Source organism: Mustela putorius, unplaced genomic scaffold, assembly GCF_011764305.1.
Source record: "Mustela putorius furo isolate JIRA1106 unplaced genomic scaffold, ASM1176430v1.1 tig00000905_pilon_pilon_pilon, whole genome shotgun sequence".
In the NCBI taxonomy this organism is placed as follows: Eukaryota; Metazoa; Chordata; class Mammalia; order Carnivora; family Mustelidae; genus Mustela; species Mustela putorius.
Genome location: NW_025421511.1, coordinates 630,679 through 641,681, shown reverse-complemented (window position 1 = coordinate 641,681; position 11,003 = coordinate 630,679). Strand labels below are relative to the sequence as shown.

Below are 11,003 nucleotides of genomic sequence, written 5' to 3'. Positions count from 1 at the left end.
ATCCCTTTACCAAAAAATTATAGGAAAAGAAGCCGGTAGGCAGGCACCACCAAAGTTAGCTAGTCACAGTTCCCTGTTCTAAGTGAAACAATTGACAGGTTGATAGAAGACGATCATTTATTTTTATTGAGATGTCGCCTCACTGAAGAGAAGACAAAACTAGGTCATTTTTGTGGCTCTGGAAAGCCAGAGTGTTCAGGTTCAATCATCTTTACTCTTCAAGCATGGCTGGCGTGTCAGGCAGCATTTCAGAGACTTCTGGCAGAGAGCGACAAGTTCTTCATTTTTCAGACAAGAATTCACACATCTCCCACGAAACTTGAAGCATTTCTCATCAAAAAATGAATTCCTGGCTATATAAAGGAAAGGGCCACCTGGATTAATTCTCTTCTCAGATATGTCCAGTTACCAGGTATGGTCAAGTAACCAGTTAGTAAAGACTTCTTTACAAGCTGACATAGTGTCTCCCATTGCCAGTAGATGAGATAGTAGGGAACTATTTTCTCTTTGATTTTTCTGGTTTTTTTTTTGTCATAGGTGGATTAAAGACCAGGAAGAACAGATTCGTGTTCTGGCATTTGGGGTTAGGCTGTATGGGGGCTTTGAGAAGCAGAAGCTTTTGTTCTTTTACCAGAAACTATTGGGGTCATGATCACCTTGTTCCTGTAAACCCCTCCAGGGTGAGTAACTCCCCAGCTCACTGTCAAAGTGCTCCCTGGTGAGAGCAGGGCAGGTCTGAGGCTGCGGAGATGGTGCAAGACCAGAGTCAACAGGATAAATGTAAAGAAATGGAAACATTCACTGTTGTGGGTGGCAGGAGAAAGATTGCTTAGAATGGCTCCATCCAATTTCTTTTCCACATTTTGCAAAATGTATTCAAGAGCAGGCAAGGGCGGATGCTGGGAGCGGCTCTCCAAGACTCCTCGTGTCTATCCTGCACAGAATACCAGCGCTGGCCGTAGCACTCTAGCAGCAGCAATCATAAGACAAGCCCACTTCAGGTGAAAGAGAGACGCGCATCTTATCAGAAATAATACTTTAGAGTTTAACCTAAGGTATGTACGTACATACATGCATAATGATATGTAAGGACAGCGTCAGATGTCCACAAATTGAAACTGAGGCCAACATACAGAGGTGGCTGATCCCTGTATGTGTAAAACTAAAACCGGGTGGAGCGGTACCAGCATGTGCTTAATCATTTCCAGCATCAGCACTGAATTCGTAAGTACACGTACTCCAATGTTTCAAAGCTCAGGGAACTGTGTCTCCCACTGCAGGGGCCCCTAGCTGCCCTCCTAGTGTTGTAAGGTCATCCCAGGCTGGAGCTGCTGAACCTCACTCTTGTACTACATCCAGTTGACAGCATTGGTCCAAAACCAGAAAGCCTCCAGGAAGGGAGGGAGCACCTGTGTGTACAAGCCTTCCAATGGATCATCACAGGCACCCATCTAGAGGTCAGGGGAACTCTGTGTGTGTGCATTTGACACAGTAAGAGGTCAGCTCCATTTGATTTTATTAGATAATTTCATATTATATATTCCCATATTATGTTGACTAAGTATATAAGAAGTCTGACTGGTCTGAAAAGGGGGTCTTGGTCACTGTCCAATGTGTACCTCGAGGCCAGTGGAGTGAACAGATCACTGTAGGTCTTGGATCCCTGTATATCTGGCACAGAATCTACTCACACAGTCTTATTGCAAAAAAGACCAGCCACATAGGCAGCAGGTGTGAGGATTCCGAGCCTCCTAACGGGACATCAGTGGCATGTGGCACCAACTTGGACTCATTGTAGGTTCTAAAAAAGCCCTTTCTTCGGCTCTCTGGAAACTGGGATGAGTCTGGTCTTGGACTTAATTTGACGGGAGCCATTGATGGCTCCTAGGAGCAGAAGAGTGTGATGAGAGACCTGATGCGGACTCTCAGGTCCTGACTTCATTCCCGCTTATCTGTAGGACTCTATGAGGCGGCCTCGCCCAGCTGAGTCCCAGTTTCCGTATCTGAAAAATATATGTAAAATGGGCCTTCCAGGCTGCAGGAGTTGCTCTGAACATCACTACATTAGAAGGAGGACAGAGCTGGGGTGCCTAGTGGTTCAGTCAGTCAAGCAATTGACTCTTGATCTCACCTCAGGTCTGGATCTCAGGGTCCTGAGTTCAAGCCCAGCATTGGCCTACTTAAAAAAAAAAAATAGGACAGAGTTTCCTTAACGGACTTGGCATTGGAAAAGTCCTTGCACTTTGGTCTGAGGCAGTTTTCACAGGACCCAGTCTCATGGAGTGTGGCGAAGGGGTGACAGTTTCAGGGTGCTGTCTGACCTGGGCCATGCCTGGCACGACCGCAGTGTCGGACCTCCATCCCTTTCCTTGTCCAGTACTCCTTTTTCTGGCTCTTTTCCTTACCTGTCCCATCTCTATCACAATTATTTTTTTAAAGGTTTTATTTACTTATTGGACAGACAGAGATCACAAGTAGGCAGAGAGGCAGGCAGGGGGGGAAGCAGGCTCCCAGCTGACCTGAGCTGAAAGCAGAGGCTTTAACCCACTGAGCCACCCACGTGCCCCACAATTTTTTTGTTGTTTTTTTTAAGATCCACTGACGCCTATACTTGTTTTTATATTTTTCCCCCAGTTTTTGTTTTTGTTAATGAGCTTGGCCCTGGGGACCAAAGGGCATCTTTCCTGGCATATCTTTCTTTCTTCAACCCTGTGATAGCCCATCCTAGACAATGATGAAAAACGAAAGGGATTTACAGAAAAGGCGTTAGGGGAGAGCACCTCCTGTAGCAAACGTTCCCCCGGCAGGTTCACCGGGCTGAGCACACCAGGTGCTCACTGAGCAGACCCTGTCTCTCGGCCACCACCTCTATAACCTTTCCTGCAAAGACATTGATTTTACCTGGGACCAGAAGGAAGAGAAGAGCAAAGACAAAGAGGAACGTCCTCATGACTCGCAGGATCTTGAAAGATCAGCACAGTGTCCATGATAAAATTTTTAAAAACAGCAAAACACCCACATTTATATGTTTCTCTAAACCAAAAAACATCTTGATCGACGAGGCATGTCAGAAACGAGGGCCTGTCCATGCTCCCCTGAGGAGAGCCCACACATCTCAGTGGGTGGCAGTCTGCGGCTCATTGTTTTTCTGATTCTGGAAAGTTCCCAAGAAGGACAATGGGGAAGAAGCAAAAACAGAGCAGAGGGTGCATTGGTGACCAAGGACAGATAGATAGAGGCACCAAGTGGGAACCAAAGGTCTGCTACCTGGCAGTTTGGGTTTCTAGTCCTGCCTATGCTCCTTCATAGCTTCGGTTCACTCATATGTAAAAGGAGAGTAAGTCTATAACATCATAACGCAGTCAGTGGGGTCTGAATTCCAGCTCTGATATGCAGGAGCTGTGTACATTTGGCAAGTTGTTCTACTGAAGGTTGTGTTTTTATTATTATTATTATTTTTTAGTTGAGTTGGTTGAGTGGTTCTTAATTTTGGCTCAGGCCATGATCCGGGTCCCGGGCTCCAGCCCCATGTCAGGCCCTGCGCTCAGCGGGGAGCCTGCGTATGATTCTTTCTCTTTCCTCTCCCTCTACTCCTCATCTCTCTCTCCCTCATTCTCTCTCAGATAAATAAATAAATCTTAAAAATAAGTGCTACACACTTAGTGTTTCACACATTATCTTATTTTATCCTCAAACAGCTCCCCAGACAGTTCTGAGCTTATGCGATATTTGATTATGACTATATATGTGTGTGTATATATATATATCAAATAGCTATATACTCTGAATGTCACAGACTCCCACTAATTTTATTACCTCTTTTTTTTTTTCCTAATCTGCAGTAAATCAACTAAGTAGGTGGAGAGAACATCCTGAATTATCCACTTTAATTCTTCCCTCTGGTGGAATACCTCTCTTTAATGCAACACTGGGGAGATGAGCCTCCCTCATGATCACTCCGCATTATTATTGCTACTCAAAGTTGAAATACCTTAGAAGCATTTGTTAAAATAATCGTAAACTCTAGAAAAGCAACAGATGCTTGTTGTGTTATTGAAAACACGGTTTTTGTGTGAGATCTGGACAAACCGTCCATGTCCTGCCTTGTGCCGCACTGATCTCAGCAAATGATCGAATACATAAATAACTCTGAGGAAAGGGACACATTTTTAGCTTTTCTCTATTCCCTTCCAATCCACAATTAAAATTATTTTATTTTTTTCAATTAAAATAATTTAAATCCATAAGAAAAGACAAACTTCCAAACATCTTAAAGTGACACCCACAGCCTCATCGGTCTTCTTTATTACCCCATTAGGTCATTTATCTCTGCTTCTTAAGGCTGGTCTGTTTCATCAGGAAGTGAAGGTTGCAAACTTAAGGGAATCCTAGTTGGACCCTTTGACACAATCGAACATTACTAAGGTGATGAGAACTCCATGTGGTGGTAGGATTTCACATGGCTTCTCCTCTAAACTCAGATGATGTCTCAGTCCCTTTGAGCTGCCATCACAAAATACCACAGATGCAGTGGTTTATAAACAACAAATATTCATTTCTCATAGTTCTGGAGGCTGGAGATATAAGACTGAGCGCCAGCATGACCAGGTGCTGGTGAGGACCCTCTTCTGAGCTACAGATGACTTCTCACTGTGTCCTCCCTTGGAGGATGGGGACAGGGAGCTCTCTGGCATTCCTTTTATTAGGCAATAATCCCATTCATGAGGGCTCTTAACCTAATCACATTCCAAAGGCTCACCTCCAAATCCCATCCCTGCAGGGATAAGGTTTCCACATGAATGTCAGGAGGAGACAGCTTTCAGCCATGGCATATGCAATCTTGTCTGAGCACTCCGAAGAGCCAACGCCCTCTCCTAAGGGCTAAGAGCCAGCCTGTTCACACCTCACTGTGGAGAGGACAGACATCTCGGAGTGGGTGAATTCTAAGGTCTGGAGTATGATGAGTTCCAGGGTGTGGGGGCTGCTCAAGGAAGAGAGGTGGCATCAGGTGGCACCTGGACAGGGTTGCATGGGGGAACGCCCTGCCAGGGATGGCAGCACGATGCATCCCCTGAAAGGGGAAGGGAACTCCCAGAGGAGAGGGGCACCAGAGAAAGGCTCACATGTCTAGATGATACGTCTCAGCAGCAAGGTGGGGAGTCTTGGGATCACAGCTCTCAGGGGGGCACTGACAATTTGGAGTCTTAATGCTATGGCCTTTGTCTTGTCTATGTTAGCAGGTGTTGGGCACTTTGGAGGGAGGGCACACAAAGCAGGCGGGCTTTAAATGGCTAAACAAATGTTTAGTTGCACCATACTTGAAGCACTCAGGTATGGAAGAATTTGAGCTTGGAGCAGGGCGCTTTGAGCTATAGAAGTGATCACCATAGGGACCACTATACAGAGGGACCACCTCACTGGCCCACTGATGTAGCAAAGAGGTCTTGAGATCCCTATGACAAGGACCAACCCTTTAATTTGAGAACTGCAAGAGTCTTCTTATTTAGACATTCACTTCAGGTCAGGACCAGCTATATAACATGCTGGCCCAAGCACATCATAAAAATACAAGACGCCATGTTCAGGAAACAGGAAAAAGGTGCCATTTAGAGCACTTAGTTTCTCTGTCATAGATTTTTTTTCTCTTATGATTTTCTTTTTCCTTTTATATATATTTTTTGTCAACATATAATATATTATTAGCCTCAGGGGTACAGGTCTGTGAATTGCCAGGTTTACACACTTCACTTCACAGCACTCACCATAGCACCACCTTTCTCACAGCACATACCCTCCCCAATGTCCATAACCCCACCACCCTCTTCCGACCCTCCTCCCCACAGCAATCCTCAGTTTGTTTTGTAAGATTAAGTCTCTTATGGTTTGTCTCCCTCCCAATACCATCTTATTTCATTTATTCTTTTCCTACCCACCAAACCACCCATGTTGCATCTCCACTTCCTCATATCAGGGAGATCATATGATAGTTATCTTTCTCTGATTGACTTATTTTGCTAAGCATAATACGCTCTAGTTCTATCCATGTCATCACAAATGGCAAGACATCATTTCTTTTGATGGCTGCATAGTATTCCTATATATATATATATATATATATACACACCACATATTCTTTATTGTCATAGATATTTTTCTTTGCTATTTAATATCACAGTTCCTCAGGCACAAGGGTACTTACAGGACACTTACAGACCCTCACTGGTGCCCGGGGATCTGCTCATTGACACTGCATATCTCTGTATGGTCCAGCGTCTGCTGGGTTGCCCTCCCAAGGCACCTGCTGCAGGACCTCCATGCCTTACTGAAGAGAGAGTCAAGCCAGGTGTGTTTCCTCCATGAGTTTTCCACTCCTACCCATGGTCGCCCATGGTGACCAGCTCTCCAAGGATATCTCAGTGTCTGTGCCCGGAGGCAATTGGTATTGAATTCGGGGCTGGGGAGAGGCCTCCTCCTGCCAAGATTCCCTGCCTACACCATGGCACTGTTAGCCCTGAGACACCTCCATCCCATTGCTAGGTACATCTGGACTCAGTCCAAGCCTGGGATCTGATAGCCCCTTGATGCTCAGTTCAGTGAGTCCATTTAAATATCCTATGATGTATCTTTATTACATCCCCATATTAAGACTTAGAAACAGGTTTAACGAAGTAAGCAACCTGCCCGGGTCACGTACATGCTAAACCGACCTGACTATAGTCTGCCTGGTTCAGTGTTCCTATTGCCTTCCCAAAGTGAAGAACAGAGCCTTCCGTAAGCACAAGCAATAGGACAGAACTTATTTGGTGATATAAGTGTTGATTTTGATGCCCATGTTCTTGATGAGTGAAAAGGATATAGTAATTATACCTTCGGCTGCTAGGAGACATTGTTACAGGATCAGGGATTCAAAGCTCACTTGGCGAAATGACACCCATCCCCTTGCTACTGGGGACATTGACAGGTAGTACAAATGAGATCCTGGGAAGGAACATAGCCTGCTTCTTGGGCTCTTAGAGGGCACCAGGCCTCCTTCCAAGCCTTCCCTGTGTTCCAAACACATCCCCATAATCACCAGAGCTTGACCCCAATCCCGAGAGGCTGGCTGAAGAACTCGTTGTGTCTCAGCCACTGTAGTGGTTCCTTATTCAATGGAAGAGAAGAGTAAATTCTGAGAGAGAAAGGGAGTAGCAGGCTCCTACTTGCTGGGTCAGGAGGATTGAGGTGGCCCCTGGTTTTCCAGCCCCTGACCTCGAGTTCCTTGCACTACCCTGTCTGGAGCTCCCAGAATACAAGTCTTTATGAAGACCAAGGGTTATTGTCCATCATATCCGTCCTTGATCCTGGGAAATGGAGCATATAAATGTGCTTTCTTTATTGATTCACTTCACTGACCAAGAGCATTCCCCATTACTTGCAAATATAAGTGAGCCTCCTGTCTTCTCAGAGAGGCCCCAAACCTCTGCCCTGAAGAGCCATCCCTCAGAGATGACCCTAAGGAGAAAGATGTCTTCTTTTGTCTTTGCCTTTTTCATTTTGGTTCAGTTTCTATCAGGTAATGGCAAAAGGCTGGGATGGTGAAGGGCGCAGATCATAAAGCCTAAGGCTCTTCCATAGACCATCATAAAATTGAGAGGAATGGTCGGCTCCCCTCTGAGCATCTCATGGGATCTTCTTGACTCTGCAGCGGCATTTTCTAAGCAAACCACTACCCTCCCCTGCCTTTTTAAAACTTCTTACTAGTTACTGGGAGGGCTGATCTTCAGAAGTAGCGCAAAGATACGGTCTCTGTAAAATGCTGTCCTTTGACAGCAGATGTGTGGAGCTGGAAATACTGTTTTATACAACATTATTTCCTGCACTGATTTTAATATCCAAAATGTGTTGTTTTGAATTTAGAGTGCCAGGCAGGACTGGAATATTCTGAGCCACTTCCAGGAGGTAAGTTGAATCCCTTGTGCATAATTTCTACTTTTAGGTCCTCTGGCTGTCAGCTCCCTCTGACTTCCGGTGACAAGGAGTGATGGAAATGATAGTGAGAATAGAGTTGCCTGAAATCCCAGATGTCTGTTTCTGTCTTCTCTTACTTGGATTTTCATCTCACAGAGAAATCTCTGTTACTGCAATGGAATTTTGGCCATAGGGATTTGGACCTGGTGGCTAGTGTCATTAGCTCATGGTGTTCATAAAAGCAAGATTAGAGGATACGCTTGTACCAGCCAATGAACACTGACTACTTAGAGAACATCCTCATCTGTCTCCTATAGGCTCTGCTCCCAAACCCAGCAAAATGTGTTCCAAACTATGGTACTAATCTAGGAAGGATCAAATAAAGTGAAATCTCGTCACCATCACAGAAGAGCCGTGAAGAGTGGAGAACCCCCAATCTCTGTTTGTGCACTCATCTCCTGCAGGAAGAAAGCATATTATAAACAGAACTGAAAGAAATACCCCTGGGTAATTGCAAACAGAATTTAAAAGTGTTTAGACAGAATTGTCGAGCGAGAAAAAAAAAAAAAAACTTCAGGTGATTACTAGTCACTGAGCACTGACTATGTGCCAGTCTGTTAACCTTATGTAAATTATGTCATTTAATCTCCAAACATCCCTATGACGTGGGTACTATTGTAACCGCCACCTTATAGAAGATGGGGAAGCTGAGACATAGAGGCGATGTTCAATCATTTTGCCTAGGTGACATGATGGTAAGTGGTAAGCTAGGCTTCCAACTCAGGATGCCAGGGTCACAAAGTTTTAATTCTCTGAGTCTCACTCAGGTAGAACAGTGCCCACCAATACTTTTTTTTTTAATAAAGATTTTATTTGTTTATTTATTTGAGAGAGAGAGAGAGAATGCACACAAGCAGGGGGGAGGGCAGAGGGAGAGGCAGGCTCCCTACTGAGCAGGGAGCCCAATGCGGGACCCGATCCCAGCACGCTGAGATCATGATCCAAGCCGAAGGCAGACACCCAATGACTGAGCCACCCAGGCGTCCCCCACCAATACCTTTAAGCAGAGGTGGCATACAAAATTCTCAACGAAACTGTAGCACTGAACTATCAGACCGTCCACGGCCTGCAAAAAGCAGATTCCATCACAAAGAATCACCCTGTCCATTGCATAGAAACCCTGAATGGGTTTCTAATTCAGCAGCAAATGGGCATCTAGAGATAATCCCTGGCATGCCCAAGAGTAGGTCAGATTAGAATTACAACATAATCCATATCCTATCTGGTACCAAGGCTGCATATGCTGATTGAGCAGAGATGCCTCAGAGCCACTGAATTGTACTGTAGGGCTAGGCTGTCATGGGGCATGGGTGGGTAGTAAGCATTGGTTCTTTTTTATAAATGTTATCAGGCAGTTTGGTATAAAATGCTGCTAGCAGAAAGGCATCTTCAGTAGAATGTTATCTTGCATCTGTCCTCACCTCTCATCAAAGCAGGTTGGAATACAAGTCATCAGGGACTTTGTTTCAGGATAATGACTCTTAACACAATATGTGATGAGTGCATGACATCAAGCACAAGAGGCAGGTGATGAGGACCTGGGCTTACCAGAGCAAAGACTACCTCTAATGGTGACTTCACAGAAGCAACTGGCAGCCACGGCTGCCCCCACTGCCCCAGCAAGCTTCCGCACAATGCAAACAGCAATCAGCATGAACACAAAGATGTCCGGGTTAGTGTTCAGAAGTTAGGTGGGCAACTTCAGGAGATCCAGCATCAGGGGTATGGACTGCATCCAAGGAAGGGACCAACTCTGGGCTCATTACTGAGCAATGATGTGAGAGGGAGGAGCAGATGGTGAGACAGGGAGCATAAGGGCTGAAATAGTCACTGGGGATGGGCAAATGGGCTGTCAAGGAGCTCAGTGAATGGTTGCAGGAGGAGACCAACCTGTAAGCTTCCACGTAGTTCTGAGGCTCTTGAGAAGAGGGTGGTTAATCAGAAAGAGAATAAGGGGTCACAACACAATTGTTGCCCCTGGAGAACCAGATCAGCAAACAGATTCTTGGCTGGCAAAGGCCCTACCTACCTGGTCCATGAAATTTACCCTGGAAAATTTTTTGTGGTCAGTCCTATAAAAAACCTTCTGTTTAAAGTAACAACAACAAAAGTAGCTAATGGAAGACATAGTGTTTGGCATAATGTTCTCACATAAACTACTCCATTTGACCACTAGAGAAATTTACAGTGTAGACAAGTATTTCTAGAATGTTGATGTGACAAATGAGAAAGTTAAGACCAGGCAGTTTACTGAGGACACACCACCATTACCAGACTCAAACCAGCACTGATTTTACCTCTACCTTTATCTAACTTTACTTCTACCTTTGAGGACCTTTCTAAACCACAAGGTGGCCTTCCCACCTTCAACCTGTAATCTTCGCAGAAGTATCAGGAATGTATTTTTATGGTTCTACAGTACTTTTGACCCATGCAAGGCATGGAGAACAGAGATGGTGCCTATCTCTTGCTTCAACGTTAACTCTTGCCCCCCTCCAACCCAAATAAAGCAGAGCTCTTTGAAAAATCAGGGCTGGTTCTTTAGAAATACTCTTTAAAGTCATACAAACCCTCACCTTTTTTTGATGGCTTTTGACTTCCTCCCCACCTCTGGGGAGTCCCTGGAAAGATGTCTCAGCTGTTCTTTGTCAGCCTAGGTGAGTTTGCTCCTTGTGAGCGGTGCTGGCTGGGCCGGGGAACATGCAGGAGGATGTGTACCGAGGACGAGAAGGTTATTGGACAATGCAGAATGAACTTCTTCTGTTGCCGACCGAAGATCAACTGAAGCAGGTCAGCACTCCTGGCCTTCCAAGGGGGACTTGGTATTCAAGGGAAGACAAGAGAAGTTGTGAGCCTTACCCACATCACACTGTGAGTGAGCCTCAGAATCATTCTCATGTCTCTCTCCCTTTGTTTTGTTTCTTTGCTTGTATTTTAAGATAATCCTTAAAAAATCAAGATCTGAGTGTGTAGCTAGTAGCCTAATCAGATACGAC

General features: G+C 45.1%; 2 protein-coding genes across 2 annotated transcripts; one reads left to right on the top strand and one right to left on the bottom strand.

Moving 5' to 3' along the window:
- Positions 1-201: 201 nt before the first annotated feature.
- LOC123393611 (beta-defensin 15-like) lies at positions 202-2,950 on the bottom strand. Its single transcript, XM_045086154.1, has 2 exons — positions 2,902-2,950; positions 202-353 (listed from the first exon to the last, which is right to left on the bottom strand). The coding sequence occupies exons 1-2, from the start codon at positions 2,948-2,950 to the stop codon at positions 202-204; spliced, it is 201 nt and encodes a 66-aa protein (XP_044942089.1).
- Positions 2,951-7,485: 4,535 nt separating this feature from the next.
- LOC106007254 (beta-defensin 105A-like) lies at positions 7,486-10,792 on the top strand. Its single transcript, XM_013063619.1, has 3 exons — positions 7,486-7,552; positions 7,897-7,938; positions 10,665-10,792. Exons 1-3 carry the CDS (start codon positions 7,486-7,488, stop codon positions 10,790-10,792), a joined length of 237 nt encoding a protein of 78 aa, XP_012919073.1.
- The last annotated feature ends 211 nt before the right edge of the window (positions 10,793-11,003 follow it).

Coding starts and splice junctions, on each gene's coding strand:
- LOC123393611 (XM_045086154.1), bottom strand. CDS start 2,950: ATGAGGACGTTCCTCTTTGTCTTTGCTCTTCTCTTCCTTCTGGTCCCA. Junction 354..2,901: donor TCTCTTCCTTCTGGTCCCAG/GTAAAATCAATG, acceptor TCCTTTATATAG/CCAGGAATTCATTTTTTGAT.
- LOC106007254 (XM_013063619.1), top strand. CDS start 7,486: ATGACCCTAAGGAGAAAGATGTCTTCTTTTGTCTTTGCCTTTTTCATT. Junction 7,553..7,896: donor TTTGGTTCAGTTTCTATCAG/GTAATGGCAAAA, acceptor TTTTGAATTTAG/AGTGCCAGGCAGGACTGGAA. Junction 7,939..10,664: donor TTCTGAGCCACTTCCAGGAG/GTAAGTTGAATC, acceptor TTGTCAGCCTAG/GTGAGTTTGCTCCTTGTGAG.